The sequence below is a fragment of the Camelus ferus genome, chromosome 1 (assembly GCF_009834535.1).
Source record: "Camelus ferus isolate YT-003-E chromosome 1, BCGSAC_Cfer_1.0, whole genome shotgun sequence".
NCBI classification, from domain to species: Eukaryota; Metazoa; Chordata; class Mammalia; order Artiodactyla; family Camelidae; genus Camelus; species Camelus ferus.
In genome coordinates this window covers 74,610,457-74,634,257 of record NC_045696.1, presented here as the reverse complement: position 1 = coordinate 74,634,257, position 23,801 = coordinate 74,610,457, and the positions used below count along the sequence as shown (strand labels likewise).

Below are 23,801 nucleotides of genomic sequence, written 5' to 3'. Positions count from 1 at the left end.
CGGCCGGGGGCGGGGGCGTGGCCTGGGGGCGGAGCCTCCGGAGTTTCCCCGTGGTGCTGGCGCATCACTGTTTCCTATGTGCTGCAGGCGGCATGTTTGGAAGCACTGCAGTCTTCACAGGTCCCTCACCAGCTCTGTGAGGTGTGGACACTGACAGAGAAGAGAGAGGGGGAGGGGGCAGGTAGAGATGGTAGGGCTGAGACTACAGAGGGTTCCACAGGCAGAATTTTGTTTTGTCCTGGACTTACTCCCCAGTGCCACCATTCAGCCACCCCGAGGCTGTGTGTTCTCTCTGTTCTTCACAGGTTCTCCCTCCGGGTGCAATAGGGGTCACCTCCTTCCTCACCCTTCCCTCTTCCTCAACTTACAGTGATGCTATTGGGGTTTGGGTTAGAACAATCAAATACTCGGCATTTATATTTGTCTGATTCTAAGTTGTTTTAACTTTATGCACTGTTTTCTTTTTCTTGTTTCAGAAAACCTTTTAAAAAATTACTTTCTGAACTATCAGAAGAATTGCTATATGAGTATATTTACAAATATACCCATTATATTTATTATCATCTGTCTTTTCCCCAGTTGAGACTCACAAGGGGGTTTTGTTTTGTTCATTTATATAGTCCAAGTGCGTGTAGGAGCTCAGTAAGTATGTGTTGAATATTGAATGAGTTGATTGAAGATCTCAGTGCTTATTTTCTCTTCACTCTCTAGATGTTTATTCTTTCCAAGAAGAGGAACCTGTTTTGGATCCTCATTTGGCCAAGCACTTAGCACATTTTGGAATTGATATGCTTCATATGCATGGGGTAAGCAGGTCTACTTTTGTCTCTTTTTCTGTCTTGCGGGGAAACTGATTTATACAATATATAATTTCTGTAGTGCAAATCTTCATTTTATAGGTTTTAATGTTGGCACTTACTTCTTGAACTTTAATTATTGTTTTCTTTTGGTTATTGGCTAATTTTTTTTTTATGTTATAATAAAAATGGTACCTCATCAAGTACCATTTTGTTTTAGCTGGAGTTTACTTGCAAAATTTCTGTCTCCTTTGATGGATAGTTGCATGAATCACTCTTTGTTCACTAAAGGGAGCAGGTACAGGGAGAGGACCTTTAAAATGATCTATGACCAATATCACTTTAATTACTTTCAGGAAGGGAAGCAGGGCTTGGGGAGGAGGCTGGGGATAGGGGTGGAAAGAATAGGCCAACATGTTATTGTTGATAGAAACACTCTGCCTCATTTCATACTGTTTTCAGGCTGAGATTGTGACTAGGTGACGTTTGTCCCTATGAGGAGCTGATTTAAGTGTATGTGTTTTGGTTTAGCCCTTTTATCCCCGCCCAGGCCATCTCGCTCTCATTATGTATCTCTGACTTCCTTTTCTCACTCATATCACTTTTAAATTTATTTTCACAGCTCTTTATTTTTATTTTCTTTCGGGGGGTGGTAATTAGGTTTACTTATTTATTTTTAATGGAAGTACTGGGGATTGAACTGGGACCTCATGCATGTTAAGCAGGCGCTCTACCACTGAGCTATTACCCTCCCCTCCTCACCAAATTTTTTACTGTTCTTCTTTAACCTTCCTCCTATGCTGAGCTACTCCCAAGCCCCATTGTTTTATTCCACTTTCCTCTGCAACTGCCTTGCTTTTTTGTTTGCTGTGTTGCATTGTGTCTGCTCTTGAAATTATTCTACTTGCTTCTTTTTTGATTCCTATTTTTCTTTCTTTCTCCTATCTCCTTTCCTCTCAGCCTTTGTCTCTTCTATTTTTAAATCTTCTAATTTGGTTTTAAAAAATTATCAGAAGATATAAAATTCACGATTTTAACCATTTTAAAATGTACAGTTCTGTGGCATTAAGTACATCTGCCTTGTACAGCCTTCACCGTCTTAGTCTCTTTTCATGAAGTTACTTATTTCTCTGTTTAATTGGGGGGAAAAGGGCAGAAACATCAATTGCTGTTAGAAATAATTTTTGAGACATGATCTTAGAGCGATCATCATCGTTAAAGCTGTTTTTCCTCAATGATGTTGCCCCAGACAGAGAACGGGCTCCGGGACAACGACATCAAGCCGCGGGTCAGCGAGTGGGAAGTGATCCAGGAGACAGGGTCAAAGCTGAAGCCCATGTACGGCCCCGGCTACACGGGGCTCAAGAACCTGGGGAATAGCTGCTATCTGAGCTCCTGTGATGCAGGCCATCTTCAGCATCCCGGAGTTCCAGAGAGCGTAAGTGTCTCCCGCAGAACGGGCGCAAAGCCTGCCTGGCGCCCCGCCCCGCCGCGTGCAGCCGGGCGAGTGCACGGGAAAGCCCTTCTTCTTTGGTGGCAGGACACCTCGCCGCACCGCCTGCGCTGTGACTTCTCGCCCTGCGCTGGGTGAGAACCCTTGCCGAGGGTTATGGGGATCCGCTGAGCTAGGGAGAATTCTGTAAACGGAAAAACATCAACAGGGCATTTGTCGTATTAATAATGGCTTCCATTTTTAGACCATCACCCTGTATGCCAAGAATATAATAATCATTAATCTTCACAGCAAACCTGCCAAATCTCTTCTATAGATGCACTAGGAGAGAGTCAGTGATCTGTTGGGTCAGTGTCGCCTTCCTGGTGAGTGGAGTTTCTTAAAGGATTTAGGCTTTTCAATTTTTTTTCCTTCTCAAAATGTGATTCCCAGATGGCGCTGGGCCTTTGACTATTGGATATGGATCTGTATGTAGTGAGACCAGTATGGAGATTGGGAGTGAGCATTCAGAAATTGTTGTAGCAGTTTGACATTGCTCTGTTTTATAAATGGCATTTCGTTTTTCCAGTACAGTTGAGCCTTGAACAACACAGGTTTAAACTACACTGGTTCACTTATATTTGGATTTTTTTCAATAAATATGTGCTACAGTACTACATGATCTGCGGTAGGTTGAAACCTCACGTATGGAGAAACCCTGAAGCCAAAGGGCTGACTGTAAAGTTAGGCGTGGAACTTCGACTGTGCGGAAGGTTAGTGCCCCTAAATCCCGTGTTGTTCAAGGCTCAGCTGTAATTCATTTTTTATTGTATTTTAGAAGGTATCATTTATATGAGTTGAAATCAACAAACGAGTTGGCCCTTCACCACAAGTTATTGGGAGGCACTGATTTAGGGTGCTTGCTAACTATGCGCATTTAGTTGCCTTCTTCCTCCTCCCTTCCCCTGGGTGGAGTGGCTGCCTCTGGCCGTTTTCTAATGTAGGCTGTGCTTGGGACAGGGAGCCGCAGAGACTGGCAGCTGCAGCTCATGGGCAGCTGCTGCCTAAATTTAGGAAATAATCTCTAATGTTTTCCAGAGCAGGTAGGTTTCCACCTTGGTTCAAGTATGGAAGAGGACACATGCGTGCTCGGACACACTGACAGGCAGACAGCAGGCTAGGAACAACAAAAGGCCATTTTTCACCCACGTGGAGTTGACCACTGATGGCTTTAAGGGTGATTATATGTCATATATGTCATGTGTATCAAATATCCTTTTCTTTCCTCTCTTGGTATTTGAAGTCTTACCTCTTTTTTTTTTTTTTTTTTACTTTTCCTGGCTTTGGAAATCTATGGTCAGTTTTCCATGTCAGATTTTCATTTTTCCATCTGGGCAAAAACAGTGGGTTCTATTCTGATCAGCATTGTGCTGGGTGTGGGGGGTTCAGTGGTACACAAAAGGATAGGTGCCTGGCCCTCCCTGGGGAAACAGACATTAAATAAACATAGACAGCCTATTACTTGTGATGATTCGATTTAAGATTTTTTGACTTTATGATGGTGCAAGAGTGGTATGTATTCAGTAGAAACTGTATTTCGAATTTCTGAGTTTTGCTCTTCTCCTGGGCTAGTGGCTTGAGGTACATACTCCCCTGTGATGCTGGGCAGCTCCCGGTCTGCCACTCGATCCCAAGAGTAACCATTTTGGACCCAGACAGCCCTTCTGTTCTGTACTTTCAGTACCGTAGTCAGTAAATTAGATAAGGTAGTTAACACTTTGTTATCAAACAGGCTTTGTGTTAAATGATTTAGCCTAACTCTACGCTAATGTCAGTGGTCTGAGCACGTTTCAGGTAGGTGACACTAAGCTGTGGTGTTTGATATGTTAGGTGTATGCAGTATATTTTCTTTTTTTTGTAATATGTAAGGTTTTTTTAAATGGGATTGTTTTTTCTTTTCTTTTTTTTTAGGTTTATTTATTTAATTTTATATTTTGAGGGGGACAATTAGGCTTATTTTATTTTTAGAGGAGATACTAGAGATTGAACCCAGGATCTACCACTTGAGCTGTCCCCTCTCCCCTGCAATACATTTTCAGTGTAAGATATTTTCAACTTACAATGGGTTTGTCAGGACATAACCGCATCTTTTGTCAAGGAAGATCTGTAATCCTAAGAACAACTGCATGGTTGTAAACATGGTGAGTTCCATGAAGGAGAAGGGAATGAGGTGGTCAGGGAGGATCTCTTTGAAGAAAGGACACACGAAAGGACACTGACCTTGAATGATGTGCAGGAGGAGTGGAAACAGGGTTTTGGACAAAAGGAGGAGCAAGTTTGAAGCTCTGAAATGGGAAAACCTTTTCGAAGATTTGCATCATGCATTGTATTATTTTTATGAATTCTGACCCTTGTGTCTTACTTGTATTACGATTTGATTGGGGAACAATGTAGCTTCATCTTCTCTTTCTCATGCTCCAAGATTTTTTTTTTTTTTTCAATATTGAAGGAAAGCTCTATGGCCTTATGGTAGATGTTATATAATTATTATTTCTTTTAAACTATAATGGAAGAGACTTACGTTCTTTTGTTACAAAGCCCAGCAGCGTTTTTAGTGCTTTACAGTCTATAGTTTTTGAAAATATTTTCTACGTTTCAAAGTTTGATGAACAATTAACTTTCTGAAGTTTTTCTTCAATGAAAAAATGTACCTCATGTCTGTATTTTGGATTTAAGATTTGAATCTCTTGCCTCTCAAGTCTCGTTTCAAGAGTTTTAGAATTTTATGTCATCTAATATTTTATATTCCATTTCCTAAACATTTACTGTATAAGAAAATGAGCAACTTATCCATACCTTGATCTTTTTGTTCTTTTCCCAAGTCTCACTGGGTAGAAATACTTGCTCTGGAAACTCCTTTTTCCCCAGTGGGACTAACTCAGTGGAGTTGCGTCTAGGAGCAATATTTCCATTTTGCAAGTAGAAAGAGTGACTCACAGAGAAATTAAATGACTTCTGCACAACCACAGTGGAATTCAGGAACATTAGTCTGACTCCTTGATACCCTGTTTGCTGCTTGAACCCAGTTTACATTTCAAAATAATTCTGATGGGGAGCAAATCTAAATAAACTGGTGTGCAAATTGAATGACAGCTTGGATTGTCAGATAGCAAAACTGTTTTTTTGCTTTGAAAACCACTAGATTACAAATTGAAGATATAATGAGTTCTTTAAAAATTATCCCACATTACTGCTGCATATTAATTTAATTTTGTTTTAATGGAGGACAGTCCTTGTTGATTAGAAAAGGAATATAAATTACTAGCAAAATGGACTTTTCTGATATTGATGGTTTACAACCCCCTTTAACTTTATTCTTCTCCAGCAATCTTGCCTGAAAACCTAAGCTTTTCACTAATCTTCATATTCTCAGTAGGTTTTCTTTTGTCTTGTCAGGTTTTGAGATATGAGAAAGACTGGATTGTATGAGAGCTAAGGTTTATAACGTTTATCATGTTGTATGTTATTAACAGCTCTTCAATGCAATCTCTGACTCTGAATATGGTTTGGTTCCAAAGTTTGGTTTATCTATTATTTGGCTCTTGGTCCACTGAAAATTTCTAGATGGAATTGTTGCCTAGTGACACATCCAAAAGCTGTTTGAATGGGACTGTTCCAGAGACATGTGCTGTTAATTTCGGTGTTGGTCCATAACCTCAGATACAAATTCTGAGTTTGTAGACAGCAGGTCCGAGAAATTCCTAGTTGTTGAGGGATCTAATTAGAGGTCATTACTAACTATAGTGTATCATGGCTCTCTGCTAAGGCTTTATTGAAATAATTCCTTTCCTTTTGGGTTAAAGGTAGTCAGTTACAGAAATTGGTTATGTAGTTCATGGAGATTATATTCTAGTATGTAATCCCTAGAGAGATAAATAATAAACAAGAACATAAATAAATTAATATAATTGCAAATAGTGATGCATGCCAAGAAGAAAGTTAGCCAGGGTGGGCTGATAGGGGATTTTAGGAAGGGTGGGGAGGGACTTTTAATCAGACCTGAAAAAGAACAGGGATGGGTAGAGAGAGTTCCAGGAAGGAGACAGTGTATGCCTGACCTTGAAGCAGGAGCGAGCTTGGCGTGCCCTGGGCAGCAAGAAGGGGAAGTGGCCGGGGCATTGTGTGTGAGGGGGAGTGAGGTCAGAGAAGTGGGCAGAGCAAGTGCAGGAAGGGCCAGGGAAAGGGATCTGCTTCTGGATCCTTCTTCCTAGAACCTTCAGGCTCAGAGAGTCAAAGCCTCAAGAGGGAAAGGTGAACAGCTCAAAGCAGGGGGTATGAAACAGAAGAAGAACGTAAGAAGTGAAGGGAATGATTGTGCACTGAGATGAGAGGCGGGTGGGTACAGTTAGCGCTGCTCAGTCGGGATAGACTGGTCAGAAAGGGGTTGTGGACTGCAGGAGACTGTGGCCGGGGCAGGTCCAGCTGGCAGAGTGGTTCAGAGCACCGCATGGGAGCCAGGCTGCCTGGGTCCCCTCTGGGCTTCATCACTCCCTCCTGGGTGACTTTGGAATCTCACTGAAGAATTTGCCTCCCAATTTCTCATCTCTCAAACGGGGTAGCGATAATAATCCCCTCCACATATAGTTGTAATGAAGACTTAATCAGGTAACAGAGGAAACCCCCCAGAAACAGTAGTTGTCACTCTTACTGTCATCATTATTCATTTTGACATGATTGAGATAATTCCTAACTTTACCTTTTATTTTCGAGATGGTAGTTGTGATGGCATAAGCCAGTGGTCCTTGACTCTGGCTGCATGTTAGAATCACCTGGGGAACTTGTAAAAGATTCCCAATCCCAGGGAGTGAAATCAGAACCCCTGGGCGGTGGCTCTGGTTTCTGCATTTTTTCAAGAAATCCTTTAGGGAATTCTAACTCGCACCCAGGGTTGAGACCCACTGAGAGAAGCACAAACATTTCAGCGGGGCCCAGAAGCATGGCTGCAGGAAAAACTTCTCTTCGGGTAGATGATTTAATTTTGACAGGAAGGCAAGAAGGTCTTAGCCAGGATGACAGCTTATTTTGGTTCTGTTTTTCCCTCAGTTCCTCTGTTTTGACTGTTGCTTCTCATTTTCTAGGTATGTAGGAAATCTTCCAAGAATATTTGACTACTCTCCTTTAGATCCAACACAAGATTTTAATACACAGATGTAAGTAACCAATTGTAGCTTTTAAGAAAAGTATCTGATAAAGTGTTTATAGTAGTCTCTGGGTTGCAGAATTAAAGTCAGTTCTTTATTTTCTGTATTTTTAAGAGTATTCTAAAATGAGCATGTGTTGCTTTTATAAGAATTAGTAAATTTATAAGTTAAATTTTATGTATTATATATTATATATATAATTAGTAAAATTATAAAGTGCTGAGAAAATTTAACATTTCAATCAGTATCAAGCAGAATCAAAAGAGTTATTTGCGAGTAACTGAGACACAGTGTTCAGCTGTAGTTGTTGGAATTTGTGGATAATTTTAATATCTCTGAGAGGAAACAACAATGACCTTTTTGTCTGTTTCTCCCTCCTGCCCAGGACTAAGTTAGGACATGGCCTTCTCTCAGGCCAGTATTCAAAACCTCCCGTGAAATCTGAACTCATTGAACAGGTGATGAAGGAGGAGCATAAGGTATGTGTCCATGTGTTTGCCATGTCGATATGTAGGAAGGAGGGACCTTCCCAGCTAGAGGGTGGATTTCCTGTGATTTGGGGAATGGTGGCTGTAAATGTAGCAAGCTGCCAGAATAGCTGTTTCATTTTAGGGTCCACGGTGTGTGTCCGCTCTTAAAAATTGTGGTGAGGAGTAGCCAGGGCTGGGGTTTCTAGTGGCAGTTGCTTCGTGGATTATATGTAATTGCCATCGTTAATGGTCTTCAGAAATAATATTCTGCATAAAATAGAGCTGAAGTAGAAGGAATAAACTTTATAAAAATATAAACATTTTCCCCTTGGTAACACAGTCTTGGCCTTCCTAGTGTCTTTCTTCTCCTAAGCCTCAATTTTGTTTGCTAGGGTTTCTCAGGAGGCTGGTTGTTAAAAAAACAACACGCACATTGCTGTTCCCTCTGGAACTGAGGGTTCTGAATGTCTGGGGAGGGCTGGGCAGTCCTCATTTTTGGTAAGCGGCGGAGGGTTTGTAAGTGTAAGAAACTTAGTTGGCCATTTAATCACTATTCATTGATTAATTGAAAGATGTGCTTCATCTCCTAATATAGCCAGACTTGCATTTCCATGTGCCAGCAGGATGGGCCCCTGACCCCTCCCTGGGCTGCTCTGTTACACATCTCCAGAGGGCGCCACTTGCCACCTGGCCTTTTTGAGCAGTGCTCTTGGAATTCTGTAGTGCACAGCTTAGGCAGCTGTATTTGGCAGCCTTGGCTCCCACTGTTGCAGATGTCCTGGCTGGAATGCATATCCCACTTCCCCAGCACCTCCTCTGCCTTCACAGTACCTTGTCTTGACTTAGTGGGCAAGTTCTTTCAATTGTTTGTCAAGTGTGTGACCTGTGGGCTCCTATCTTCAGTCAGTCATCCTTGACGGATGCCTGCAGACTGAGAGCAAGAATCAAAAGTGAATAAGTACATCTTCATAATGAAGCCAATTAGTTGGGGAAATGGATCAAACAGGAGAAGGGAGATTAGGAAGGGAACATATAGAGGCAGTGTCTGGGGTGGGGAGAAGGAAGTTGGTTGTGAGGAGGGTAGAGAGGGTTAGACATTTGGAGTGGCCAGGCCTGGAGATCAGAGTGTTGTGAGGCAGGAAGACTTCAGTTCTTCAGTTGCATTGTTATCTGGCAGTTGCAAGATCATGAGTTCCTTGTCCGCCTGAGACTGGAAGACCCTCAGTTCGGATGGTTTGGGTGTAGGGCTGGGGTATGGGGTTATCCAGGCTGCTTTTACCTCTGAGTTCCTGTGAAACTTCGAAGAGGTGATGGTGAAAAAACTTGGTCCAAAATTTTGTTTTTGATGGCATTTATCCTGGATTTTCATCCAGGCTGTCACTCCTTGGACCACTCTTGGGGCAGAGTCCACGCTCCCTGCTGGAACAGGAGGAGACTGGATTGGGACTCAGGATCCTGGCTTTCTCTCCTGTCCCAGCAAGGATCTGTAGACTGTGTGCAAGTCCCGTAACCCTGCAGTTTCAGCCATCGAATGGCAGATTGGTCTCTCCGAGGGTTGTGAATATTGCAAGTGTGACGGTCCCCTCTCTAATGTAAAGAAAATGTATCCAATATATGACTGCTGTGCTTTTGGAATCTCTTCATTTGAGAAAATGTGAAGTGAAAAGTCATCGGTTTAGTAAAATTTGGCAGTAAAATTTGGTTTTGTTAATATCACAGTATCCTTTTACATTAGGGAGTAAAATACTTCCTATATGAGCAAGGCATGTAATTTAGTCTGTGAAAGGCTGGGGACCCTTGTCCCCTCCTTGCCATGGACTTAGTGTGGTAGCTGTGTGATCTTCAGGGCTCTGAGGCTTGCAGGTGAGAACCCCTCCCTGTCTGGCTCTGGGTGTGTAACCTGGCAGCATTTGGGCCATTTGTCCTGCTGGTGTGTTTGCTTGACTCCCACACAAATCTGTGAATTTCCAGGTTCTTTTAAACACTCAGACCCTCTGGCAGTCCCAGGCCAAGGACAGCAGGTTGGCTGGAGCTGAGTAATAGCCCTCCCTTCACACAGGACACACAGTCCCCAGCTGGCTTCAGTCCCTTTGTGGTTCATGACCTGGCTGGTGCGCATGGTATTTGGGTGTGTGACCCTTGAGCTAGATGATTTGTAAAGTCCTTTCCCCAGTAGCTCTGAGGTGCCAGGATCAATAGGATCCCATTAACATTCAAAATGAGCTTAAATTGACCACAGGATTTTCTTTGTGGCCCTGGAGGTGTCAGTTTCAAGCTGTTACTGCAGCAGACAAGTAATTCATTGTAACAATCTCCACTCCTCTTGACAGTGGAGGGAGTTACTTTCTGAGGCATCAGGATTTTCACCAGCAATTGGTTTCAGAGAAACGGTTTTGAGTATCTTTATTCTTTCAGGTCTCAGGAGCCCTTTGGTCAGGTGATCTTGTCCCTAGCCTCTGGCGTTTTTATCTTGTAGATGAGCCTGAAATGCTCCAAGAGAGGAAGGAATATGTGCTGAAGCAGAGAGGAGGATAGATTACGAGAGGAATGTGTGGTGGAGGGGAGAGAACACGGGAGAGCCATGTGGCAGGAACTCCTTTTTACACAGCCAGTGATACCAATAACTAGCCTCACATAGATGGCCAGGCTCTTCCTGTATGGTCATTGATGCACAGAATCTTTGCCTACATTACAAAACTAGGGAGTAGGGGAGCGGGGGTTTACACCAGCAAGTCTGGCGCCTGAGTCTGCTTTTGACCACCGCACTGTCCTGCTTGCGTAACTGTGGCTCCCGTACTTGTTTCAGGCTCCCTGTGTCTCAGTGTGTGGATGCTGGTAAGTGGATGGCCAAAGGGGCTGCTTAAGGTTTGCAGAATTACCAGGTAGCCCGGTATCTTGGGCTACTTACGTGCTGGGTCACTTCTAGAGTATACACTTCCTGATATTAAATTGCTCTGCTACAGACCAAGATGAAATCTAGTTTTTATATACACAGGCTTACTATATATTTCTTCTATAAAAAGGTTTGCAGTTATTTTCTTGGGCACTGCCATTTCTATATAAGTTTGTTGAATTGATTTTTAAAATTAAATTGCATCTGTAGTAGATAAAGCTTCCTCACTATGAAAGGATACTTTTTCTTCTCCAAAAAATATATTCCTGATCTTTACGCACTCTAAGACAGCGCTTTCACATTTTAATGCTGAATACGCCTTAATTTATTTTTCCTTCCGAAAATAGCTTTTTTTTTTTTTTAAACAATTCTGTATTCTGAACAGTTTCTTAAACGATAATTCATTTGATTTCCCATCTAGCTAATCCTTGACACGTAATTACTGGTCTCGATTTTTGACTAACATGAAGTAATCAATGATCTACTTCCAGGTGATGTAATTTTAGCTCCAAACATAAGAACTGTTTTCACTAACCTCTGTTTTCCTGTGTTGGACAGATGTGACATTTCTAAGTCACCTTTTGAAATATGAAATATAGCCTGGGGAATATCCTCTGTTCTTTTAGCCTAGGAGATTCTGGATTTGAACCTGGGTTAGGAACTACTGGTTCAGGGTTTATGCTTTAAACGTTTCAATCAGCAGATGGCAAACACCTGCTTACAGGGGCCGGGCTGAGCTACGTGTATCTTTTTCTCATTCCCTTGGTTTTCCAATGTAAATATCTGTACAAATGTTGTTCTACAGTGATACAAAGCCTCATTCTTGCTGCTTGTTTGTTAATTAAAGCATTAGGCTCAGAGGAATGTGAGTGGACAGTGTCCAGCCGCCTTCTTGGTGCAGCATTAAACAAAGTCCTGTGTAAGCACTTGGGAAAGATTCTGAACACCATAGTCCTCTCTCTAATTTTAGCTGATCTGTTTTGCAATTGCTGATGGAGAAAGTAAGTACAGTAGCCTATAAATATGACAGGGTCCTTAGGTGGTTGCTGTTTTGGAGACTACCTGGCGCTCCCTCTTATAAAGTTAGTTTTGGGACTGGCCATCGCTTCTGGTGCCCCAGGGCCAGCTCACACTGAGAGTGTGAGCTTCCTGAAGGCAGGTCTGACTCTTGGTCAGTTTTGGTCTCTCTCTCTCACCCTGTTTGGGGATAGGCCCATAGGGGATATTACAGGTGATGTCACTGGCCCTGGGCCAACCAGAAAATGTGGTATTTCTTTGATTTAGGTCTTCGGTACTTGTTTTGGCTTTTTGGTTTCTTTTAAGTAACTGCCTTATTCCAGAGCCAGACCTTTTAAAAAAATTATTTAAATTTGCAAATATACACAGACAGAGAGCAGAGTATAATGACTCTCCCCTGTACCATCGTGTAGCTGCAGCGTCACCAGTCTGCCTGTCTGGGGTCTTTATTCCCCCTGAACTCAGTCTTTCCCTACCACCCCCATCCTCTCCTTTCCTTGCAGTATTTTAACACGAAACCCAACATCCTCCTCTTCACCTGTAGGTACGCAGTATGCACCTATAACTAGACTGCCTTTTTTTAAACATTGGTATCATGTTAAAAGTTGTTTAAAGTGTTAGAAGCACAGCAGCAAAATGTATCCGCCAACGCCCAGCCCGTATCTAGGTTTTCGCTGCAGCATCAAAGACATCTTTTTCAAGTTCCCCTCTTTTTGCAAGTGATTGATAGGTTGAAGGAGCTGGATCATTTGCCCCAGGATTGCTTTAAGGATTTCTCCCTTGCGATGTGGTTTAGCTTTTGTTTCTTATAAGATGGAAGTTAGATCTGGAAGCTTCACTGGGTTCATGCTCAATTTTTTGACAGCCTGACTTTCATGTACATTAGACATGAGGGGACCACAGTAATAGCTGATCCTGAGCATGAGTGAGACCTCCCCTCAGAAATCAGGGCTAGGATCGGTGTGGGGCGTAGGTGCGGGCGGAGGGGCCAGCTGATGCTCAGGCACTGAGTGTGGGGTAGCCGAGTTTGAGATCAAATCAAACCCAGCTGCGAAAGCCGGGAGCCGGTCTGCAGCGGGACGTGGAGAGGGAGAGGCAGTCTCTCTCTGTTGAGGAAGTTTTTCAAATAACTTCTCGATGATCGTCAATTCTCAAGCTATAGCTTGCCTGTTGAACGAAGGATTAAGCAAGGTCAGTTGACGGGAAACAAAGAAATGAAATGGGCACTGAGAGACAAGAGGCGTGGGAGGGGGATGAGTGAGGCTGGGCCACTGTCCAAGTGCAGGGCCGAATCTCTGGAGTTTTCACCGTGGTCTTCATTGAAACGTCTCCTCCCAGTTGTATGACCACATGGTGGCATGGAGTAGCAGCCAGCTTTTCAGAATTTACTAACTTTCAACGAGTTAGTAAACTTTCCCAAGCAGCTGCCTTGATGGGACTGGCAGCCACCTCAAGCTCCAAGACGGCTTGTAGGGAGTAACGCCGCCCGCAGCGGGCAGTGAGTTGTACTGATGTGAATGCCTCAACCGAAATGCACGGTGCAAGCAGGTTTATTCCACGTGGGCCTCCATGCTGCCGAGAGTGGAGATGTAATTGCTGGCCTGGCCTGTAATGTTGGCCCCAGAGGTGTGTGGGTTTGAAGAGGGCTTACCCAGAGTCCGGGACACACTGTCTTCTTTTCTCAGGAGCTGGTAAGAGGGGTTCAGGGACATCAGAGATGAGAACTAGACACATGTATGCAAGAAGCAGCATTAGGACAGGAGAGACAGAGAGAAGGACAGACAGATGGACACAGAGAGACAGAGAGATTGACTTTTCTAGTTGTGTGAGTGGGTCAGTTACTTAACTCCTCTTTGCCTCAGTTTCATCTGTCAGGTGGAGGAGATAATGATAATCATCATCATCATCACCTTGTGAGGTTGGGTGATTTAAGCAAGATACGCATGTAAAGTACTCAGAACTATGCCTTGCACCTAGTAAATATTCATCCACGTACCTAGATGGTATCTGACATGTTATGCCACTGGGTAAATTTCTTTTGAATGAATGACTAAATGTTAGCCCTCATGCAAAGGTTAGGCATTATTTTTGCATGTGTCAGCTGATACTCTGTGGATGTACATCAGCACTGAGTGAAGAACGTTACAACTTCTACTTCTACATACTTCTCAGAAGATGTAACAGTAGTTAAATTGATCATTTAACTAACAGTTAAAGCTGCCAGCACTGTCTCAGGTCCTCTGCAGTGCTCCTTAATGCTTGTTACAGATACATTTTGTCTCTTATCTTCCTTGTTGTCTGTCAGCTGTTGGAGGGCAGAATCTGCAATAATGCTCTGCATGAAGTAGGTGGTTGGTAAATACTGGATGCCAATTTTTTTTAAGCAAGGTAGGAAAATTCACCTGAGTTTTATTAGGAACATTGCTTAGAACACACACATTGGAGAGATTTTATATGTAGAGCTGCCCCATGGCTGCAGGGAGATAGATATTGCAGTTTTCCCATCACCTGTTGTGTCTGACTGTGATTGGGCACACCTGCCGTGATCTCTCAACCCTAGGCATTGATCCCGATGTCCCAGAGATCTCAAAGGAGTATGGGACAGGGCCTCCGCCTCCAAGGACCACAGTCAGGCTGAGGAGACTGGCCAGAAGCAGGAGAAGTTAAAGAAAGTAGGAGGCTGGTTGTGCTGTGTACCCAGAGATGGCCCAGATAGCAAGTTCTCTGGCCTTCGGAGGAGGGGGAGGGGCCTGGAAGCTGAGCACGAGGAAGTTTTGAGAAGTGGTTGGGCAGCAGCCCCACCTTTGCAGAGAGCACACGAGTTACTTCTGCTGGATTGGCCAGGTGAAGTTTGTCTCAGAGACCTACAATATGCTACAGCTGCCTCCGTTTTTGCTGCGGAGAGCCTAGAATTGGAATCCTGCTTCTGTTCTCTGTCAATTGCATGATAATCCGGTCGTAAGGCCACTTTCTGTTGACAGACCTACGTGGCACTTCTCTGGCAGCCTCAGTTTCCTGAGCTATAAAATGGGGGTCATGGCAGTACCTCCTTTGTAGGGCTGTTGTAAGGGTTAAATGAGGTGGCACGTAGCACCTTTATTAGATGGGCTGGACTTAGAGGGGACTCAGGAAACAGCTTTATTCTGAGCCCGCCTCTTTACTTGAAGGTGATGTGGGTGTTCCACTCTGCCTCAGGCAGACTGCCTAGATTTCTAGTGGTTTCCAGCAGACTGCCAGCATTAAAAAGCCAAGTTCACATCAAAGCCAGTTTATGGCTTCTCCCATGACCAAGCTCGGGAGCCTTGGAGACCAGCAGTGCAGAAGGGTTCTCGTCCTTTTGTGTCTTTGCTTCACCTCTTTGCCTCCTCCCACCCCTTCTGGCCCCTCCCGCATCAAGGATATAGGGTTGGGAGATTGGAGAAGAGGTAGAACCTTTCACTGAGCTAGTGCGTTTGGCTCTCTTGGCTGCTGTGTGTTTTCTGCCATGGCCAGCCGTTTTGTGGGGGCATATCAGTGATCCTTTAGAGGTGTCTCCCACCCCTGCTTGTCCCCTCAGGGACCTCCTAAAGGGCCTTTTCCCTGATGCCCTGTTGCGGTGAGCTCTGTAACCCCCCACTCCGGCTCCTGTCCGAATCTCTTCAGCTGGCCGCCCTCGCAGCATCTCTGCGGCGTCCTCCCTGGAGGAGCCTGGCTGCCTTCTGAGCTGGGGAAGTTACACGTCCTCGTCCTGCCACAGTTGTCCCTGCTCTTCCTATACTAGCAGCTCTGGCCAGCCTCTTTTCGTGTTTCCAGTGAGGGGTGAGCTCCTGGGGGCTCCCTCTGCTCTTTTCCAGAAACAGCCCTGGGTGGGCTCACGAGCCCAGTGGCTCTGCTGCGGTTAGAGCCATTTCCTTCTCTTGCAAGTACCCTGGTCTCTACCAGGGCTCCTCTCGGGTTCCCTTGGGGGAGGGAGGGATGGAGCTGCTGCAGAGTTTTCCTTATTTCCTTCAGAGGATTTCCCCCCAACCCAGTGCATTTCTTGCCTGCTCTCAAATGGACTGTCGTGGACAGACCAGCTTGGCCATCAGCCTGGAGCAAGTTCTGTGAGGAAGAAAAGCGGAGTGTTTATTGAGCCTTAGTTTTGAGTCCAGGGAGGGCCCCATCCTGTGGCCCATTTTGCGTCAGGGTCATCCATTGTACGGTGCCCGGTACCTAATACACAGTGCACGTTGGCCATTATCCCTGTTGTGCTTCCGTGGGCTTCAGTTTCTTATCTGAAAATTGGGGCTAATGGTCATCCCTGCTCTGCCTTCCACTGAGCACTGCTCGTGTGATGAACGTATTGTGAGTTGGCTTTATTTTTATTTTTTAGCCTCAACAGAACGGGATCTCCCCGCGCATGTTTAAGGCCTTTGTGAGCAAGAGCCACCCGGAGCTCTCCTCCAACAGACAGCAGGATGCCCAGGAATTTTTCTTGCACTTGGTGAATCTAGTCGAGGTGGGTCACTTATCAGAAATGCCTGAAGGGGTTGTGAGAGGTGTGCCCAGCCCCCGCGTGCGGTCCACACTGGCGTGGCCGAGATGCCCCCTGCCCCCGGCTCAGTCTCCCCCAAACCAGCTCCTCCACAGTCTGCTTCTTGGAGGCGCTGTCTGCTCAGCACACCTGATGCGATCGCTCCCCGTGCCCTGGCCTCCGGGGCACTGGTGGGCTCCTGTTCTCCTAATTCGCCCGTGTTGTAGGAGTGTTATCCATTATTTCATTCGCTGTTTGTGTTTTCTTGTCTCTGTGACAAGCTCCTTGAGAGTCCTGTGTGGCATTTGGTGTCCTGGCATCACTCCGAGATGGTCACCCTTGGCTCAGAGCAGAGGCGAATCACATTCAAGACTGTGGTTTTTAAAAGCCACTGAGAATTCATGGTTAAAGGCTTTTTTCCCCTCTTAATAAACAACTGTTTTTTTTTTTTTCCTGATGACAAATATGTTCCTCGTGGAAACAGAGAGGCACAAAGTAGAAACTCAAAATTTCTCATGCTTTCAGCCCCACAAACAAGCAGTGCTAACATTTTAGTGTGAGCCCCTCTCCCTCGCCCTCAGTCCTTTCCAGGTGCAATCGATTCTCTCCATGCTGGTTTGTAAGCAGAGTTTTTCACTTAACCTGTTGTGAACAAGTCATTACATACTTGAATACAACATGATTTCTTTTCTGTTTGTGTATAATTTACATTAGTGCATCTATGTATTCATATCATACTTGGTTTAATTTTTCCAGGGCAGTCCTTGATTTCCTTCCCCTTTTCCTTAAGTTGGGCTCCTTCATCTCCTAAGTCTATCTAGGTCAGTCCCTCTGCCATGACTTTTAATGGCTGCATAAGATTAATTCACATGATGAACTATGATTTTTAACCAATCCCCCATTTTTGGACTTTTTAGGTAGATACCGAGGGTTTGCTTTTTAAAGTCCTCTGGAGAACTGGCATGCCCAGGAATGCTTAGTAACCCTAGCTCTTTGCACCTGGTTCATGTTTGATTTTCTGCTCATTTTTACTCCTGGCTTAATATTAGTGAGTTTACTAACCTGATATAATCTCACCTTCAGAGGAACCGCATTGGCTCAGAAAACCCGAGTGATGTTTTTCGGTTTTTGGTGGAAGAACGTATTCAGTGCTGTCAGACCCGGAAAGTCCGTTACACGGAGAGGGTGGATTACCTGATGCAGTTACCTGTGGCCATGGAGGCAGCAACCAACAAGGGTAACGTTCCAGAGCAGAAACGAGCAGTGTGCTTCTTCATATGCAAAAACCTTCCAATCAGAGGCACCACGGTTTAGCCACTTGGGAGTAGACCCAGCACCCAGGGAGTCTGGTTTGCACGTCTCATGTCTCTTTTTTTCATCTTTTCCTTGGTCCCCACGTGACTTTCTTTTGCGAGGAATCAAATGCATCACAGATTTTTGTGGAGGGGTTATAGGTGGAACCTACTTCAGGGCCTGTAAATTTGACCAGCTGGTTGGTTTGGAGTCAGCTTAATTAGGAGGAAATTATTTGTGATTATATATGTGGAAAAATTCTTTAACCTTATCACTCATAAGTTGTGCTGTAGAGTCTGAGGGAGATGATCAGAACTGCATTTTTTTTTGCTGTGGGGCATTGAAGTAGAGGCCTCTTAACACAGTCCAGCTTTGACATCTGAGTAAGATGCCTGTTGTGGGACATAGAGTCAGGGCTGTTAGTGGGGTGAGGCCCCTTAGAAGGGTCTCTGGACCTTGGAAGCAAGCAAGAAAGCAGATACCATAGCCAGGTGGGTGGGGGGGTCTCAGGGGGAAGTTCCTTCCGTCAGTCTGATCTGGTTCTTCCCAGGCAGAACAGTAATTTCTTAGAATTCACATCTTAGAAACAGAGAAGGGCTGAATATCTGCCAGATTGCTTATCTCTTGTGAATTGGTCATTTCTGTAAAGTTCAAAGACTCCCTGGGTGTCCTTTTTCCTCTTTTTTTTGGCGGGGATCGTCATTTTATTGTGTTCATTGGAAAGTGATGATTTTAAGATGGAATGATTCCCCTTTTCTCTAGGTTCATGCAGCTTTTGACTAGTGTTTTAATTCTCATTTATCATACAAAGTGGAATAAATGCCCCGCCGAGGGTGGGGGATCTGTAGTGTGCTTCCTTTTTAGAACAGGGCTTACTTGCTTTCTCTCGCCTACCTCAGGGACCCTGCCTTACATGTGCTGCTCAGTGCTGGCGTCCTCTCTAACTCACTGTTTATAGTCTATGACGGTAACTTCTTTCTTTCCAGAAAGGAGATTTATAATTTAGTCTCAGGAAATGGATTGCTGGGGACACCTACTGCTAGCATCCTAGGTAGAAGTGCATCATGAAGTGACTGTGGCCTGGGGACTGAACTTCAGAAGCATGTTCAGATGTGTGTAGGAAGACACGGGGTACAGCAGTGTGCCTGAAAGCTGATAAGTCAGGAGTGTTGTCGTTGTTGTTTTGGTAACACAAAAGGAATTCCAGAAAGGTCCATTTGAAATCTATACAAAATTTTGACTTACGGGTAGTTTCCAGGAGCAAATCTGCTGACTCTTGGGAAGTTTACGGTGTGCTCACTTCCTTCCCCTTGGTATTTAATCATTTGAGCAGGGATGGTGTAGAAAGGCCTTGCAGGTTGGCCGCTGTGCTCTCTGCAGTGCTGGGTACCCCCAGCATGGAGTTGTCTTGGCGGCGTTGGTTAGGATCACGGGCTGGGTGCCTTGGATAACTGCGGTCCTTATAGCTCATCCTGCCCCTTGGCCCACACCCTCCAAGACCTCTAACCATAGTGAAGGGCCCGGAAAAGGAAAGCTCAGGTCTATTTCAATGTGAGATTCTCTGGTGTGAAGACTTTGTGATTGGAGGGGGTGTTGGGGTCCACACACTTGACCTCTGGACAAACGAAGGACCAGATGCATGCATCACTTACATCACACGCATGGCCCGAACCTCTCACCTGGGCCGGAGTTCGCAGTCCCCCCTCTCAGTCTCAAAGGGGTCAGAAAAACACAAATAGCGTGACGCAGCCTGTCACTGCCACTGTAAGCAGGCCTTCGGCAGGCTTCTCTGGTTCTGTTTCTGTGGAGGGCAGCGAGTAAGCAGCCCTGCCTCTGCCCAGAAGCCTTCGGGGGAGACTGTTCGTTGTTCAGGGAGGTCTTTCTCATTTCAAGAAAAGAGATTGCAAAGTCATTCGTTTGCTCTTTTACTCAGATGAACTAATCGCCTACGAGCTAACGAGAAGGGAGGCAGAAGCAAACAGAAGACCCCTTCCCGAGCTGGTTCGTGCCAAGATACCATTCAGCGCCTGCCTTCAGGCCTTTTCTGAACCAGAAAACGTTGATGATTTCTGGAGCAGCGCCCTGCAAGCAAAGTCTGCGGGTGTGAAGTAAGTGTGTGTGTGTGTGTGTGAGCATGTACACGCTTGTGTGGTGGCGGCAGCGTGAGGGGGGGACCTTGAGAGGCGGGGACGGGGGGAGGGGAGGGTTGGCGGGTGTTGCGTGAGTCTGTGCGTGCTTGCCCCTGTGTAGCAGGTGGGACTAGGGTTTACACGCCATAGCTGTCACAGCCTCTCTTGTGTGAGACCAACCCAGTAAGACAGGCTTGTAATCTCTATTATGTGCAAGGGCTTTTTTTTTTCTTTTTTTAAAAAAGCAACTTTGTAGTTTATCCTCTGTAGGGAATTTGTTTTTCCTTTCTTTTATCTGCCAAGAGGGTGTAGCAGAGAATCCTTTCTTCCTGTGGCAAGAATGATATTAATGAAGAAATTATAAAAATACTTAGGACAGTCTTCAGTATTTAAACTCCACTGTGATAGGTTTTAATTCCACAACTAAAGATTTGGCTTAAAGTGGTGACTGTGTTGCTACCCAGAGACCGGGGGTCTCAGTGCATCACAGGGTGGACATCACGGCTCCTGAGCGTCCTTCCAACAAGCAGCTGCTCAGGACATGGTCAGGAGGTACTCTGTTTCCATATCGTGAGCCTTGTATCAGGTACAAACTTCTTTTCCTCCACTTGACACCTTAATTGACTTGATACAGTTAAGTCCTTGCCAGCACCCTTCATATCGTTGGAAAAAGAGTACTTACAGTGGCATAAGAAGAGAGGAGGGCTGAAGGTTAGGCTCTGGGACTCTCACCACTTTTAGATACTTCTCAGCCATTTTCTTCTAGGCTAACAGGGCCCTGGCTGATGTGAAGGGAGGGGGATGGACAAGCTACTGCTGGTTTTTTAATCACAACCTCATGTAGCAGTCAAACCTCAATCCCTTACTCTCTGTGACAGCATCCCCCAGGATTCCTCTGTTTCAGATAATCAACTTCATGTGTTAAACATGGAAAACCAAAAAGAATTTATTTCAAAAGCTACGAAAAAGCCATCTTTTCTTAAAATAATTTCTTTCCCCCAAGTTTCTTTATATCCAGATGAGATTAATGATAATTCAGTTATCAGTTATCCGTTGTGGGTTAAGTTTTCACCCTAGGACTGCTTGGCTTTGGGGAGGGGTGTGTCCTTGCAGATCACAGTTGGTGAGTTCAGGCTAAGTGTTTGAGATTCACTTCATTACAACATGGACCCATCTTTGGGCAGTTAAAAACCTACACATAATATTAGTAGTGGAAACAATTAATTTTTTTCTCTTAGCTTTATTGAGATATGATTGGCATACAATGTTGGGTAAGTTTAAGGTGTACAAGTTGATTTTATTTATTTATTTATTTATTTTCACTTATCAACAGTGGGCTGATGAGTGCTGAAACATTAATCCTTCTCTTGCCCTTTCATTCTGATTCTGTATGGAAGGTGGAAGCAATCTAGGGCCTGGCAGCCTCAAAAACCCCCAGCATCAGGTGTGCGCTGCAGAGTGGTCATCTTTGGCCTGGCCGCTTGGTCGCCGTTCTCTGCTCTTCAGGAAAGCGGCCCCATGTCTTAGGAATGCAGGGTGTGACCTGCTCTCTGGGCCTGCAGGAAGGAGCCGCTCCTCACTAGGAAAAGGCCCGTCTTTGTGGTGGAGCTGGGAGGCATTCACCTTCCCCAGAGATGGGATTTCTGACCCTTGGCTAGCAGCCAGGAGACCTGGATTCTTCGTCTGTCCACTTCCCAGCTTGTGGTCTATCCAGGGGCAAAGTTGCCGCCCAGTGTCCTTTCATCTGAAGGGAGGAATGACGCCCACTGACCTGATTTTCTCCTCAAATGCTACAGAATATTTAGTTGCAGGCAGTGCTCATATAATCATCTAGAATCCTTGAGGAGAGCTTTCTGCTGTCTCTAATCCTTCACAGTGGATTTAAACATGTTTTTTCTCTTTTTTTACATATAAATGTGCTCTTATGGTTTTATGTATAGGAAAGAAAATTAATGCTAGGTGTATCACAATTGTTAATAATTGAAAACTGGCCTTTGTGGGAAAGGAGAAAACAGTGTTTTAGGGTCAGAAAGCAACTACCATTTATGGCACGTTTTTGTTCCAGGTTATGTGCTGAGTGCTTCCCATCAGCTGTCACTGAACCCTCTTAGTACTGTGGTGGGGCGGAGCCATTACATATTCTCCCCATTTTACAGAGGGGCGAGTAAAAGGAGAAGTCATTGACCGCTAAGTGGCGGACTTGGAATCATTCATGTTCGAAGTTTGAACTCTTAATCCTTGTTAGGTGTACAGTGTCCCTTGCTCCTTACCATCCTTGCTTATGCTTTTATCTTTATAATCCTTACATAGCCTTGTTTATTCCTTATTATGTCTTATGTTTCAAATATTAGTTTAGGGGAAGCCAGTTCAGTGGATTCCTATCAGATCTTTTTTCTTTCTTTTGTCCAGCAATCTAGCCCTGATCACCTTATGATGTTAATTTGGGGCCTTGAGTTTTTCTTGTGTGAGACCAAAGCCTTTAAGGCCAGAAAGAGGCAAAAGATGTCCTCTTGGTAGATCTTGGGTCAGAATGGACCAGACATAAAGACTCTTCCCCTCATCAGCCCTGAACGACAGCGCCTCGGACGGATGCTGGCATTCGGAAATTCCATTCAGCAAGCGGCTATGACTGCTCACCTGGTGTTTTCTAGGCAGTGAGTTGAAAAGACCTAGTCCCTCCCCTCAAGCAGCTCACAGATTAAGGATCAACAGGGAGAAATTTTGTCTTGACCTTATCATTTATGAAGAGAAAAGCAGGGTATGGGGTTCCAGAGCCCAAGCTTTAGGTGGACTGGCAGTGTTTGAATTCTCAGTGTAGAATTTACTAGTAGGTGACCTCGGCCAAGTGACCTCACCTCCATAAGCCCATTTCCTTTTATGTAAACTGAGGATACTGATAAACTGAGGATAAAAATAGTACTTTCTCTATAAGGTTGGGGTGAGGACTAAGGCGAGATAAGCTGTACGGTGCTGTGCACAGTGCCTGGCAGGGTAGGTATGTACTGTAATTGTTACTACATTATATCTATCTTTTTTTTGGCCATGGATTGTACAATTTGGCTGTGGTTGATTAATTATTATATTTTCAACATATTTCATGGAAAGGATAGAACTGTATTTTTTCAGTTGCCAGGTTTTCAATAAAATAGATAGTCTTAATTTCCAGGAGAGGGACAGTTATATATATTTTTCTTAATAAGGCTTTCATAGTGTTTTTGCCTGAATTGTAATTACTGAACAATTGCTATATTTTAAATAATGGTAATAGGTTGTCAATAGACAATGCATTAGTGTTGTCAGACAGGGTTCTAAGCGCTTAATGTCTTAATTCATTTCCCATAACAGTTCTTGAAATTGCTCTGTGTCTATCTGGATCTTTTTGAATGATTTATATTCTAATGGTCTTTATTAAATACATAACTTTTTAAGAAAATTTTAATTCCAGGAATTAATTTTAGGAATAAAAGAGTAAGTGGTACATAATTTATAACTTTGCTGGATTTAACTAACAAACTTAATGTCCCAAACCTGCAATTAATGAATGTCAGGTGTTAAGTTAGAGATTGATTTGAACAAATTTATGTCGAGCAGTTACTACATGTGTGATTCAACTTGAGATCCTATACAGGTTACAACGATGAATTAAAGAATATTTACCCAACAGGGCAAATATAATGTGGGCATCGTCTAACCTGCGAATCTACTGTTAGGTTGGTAGTTACCCATAATAAAGTGATGTGTTAAATTACCCCCACCCCAGCCTTGAGTTCCCTCCGCTGCTCCCCACTCCCTGGTATTGCCAGCTGATTCCTCACCCAGGTTCTGACCACATAACAACTGCAATCGTCTGGGGGTTCCTGAACCAGATCTTGGAAATCACAGATTTACTAATGACTTTTGCTTGATTTCACTGTTATATTTTCCAGATTTTAAATTAACGTGGTAAGAGGAAGGGGTCAGGGAGGTGACATTTTTTACAGTAGTTGAAAATATCAGATGGAGTTTGTTAGTTTTGGTGAAATTGAGGACTCTAATATATTTAAGAATGATGTTTACTTCTCAAAAGATAGGAAAACC

General features: G+C 44.2%; 1 protein-coding gene across 1 annotated transcript in view; it reads left to right on the top strand.

Annotated features, from left to right (window-relative positions):
* USP13 (ubiquitin specific peptidase 13) overlaps positions 1 to 23,801 on the top strand; it is a 116,123-nt gene that overhangs the window by 60,349 nt on the left and 31,973 nt on the right. The window contains 8 exon segments of the mRNA XM_032483799.1: positions 712 to 806; positions 2,047 to 2,193; positions 2,195 to 2,235; positions 7,368 to 7,439; positions 7,816 to 7,909; positions 16,162 to 16,287; positions 17,386 to 17,539; positions 19,529 to 19,703. Of these exon segments, the coding sequence (XP_032339690.1) occupies positions 712 to 806; positions 2,047 to 2,193; positions 2,195 to 2,235; positions 7,368 to 7,439; positions 7,816 to 7,909; positions 16,162 to 16,287; positions 17,386 to 17,539; positions 19,529 to 19,703 (904 nt within the window).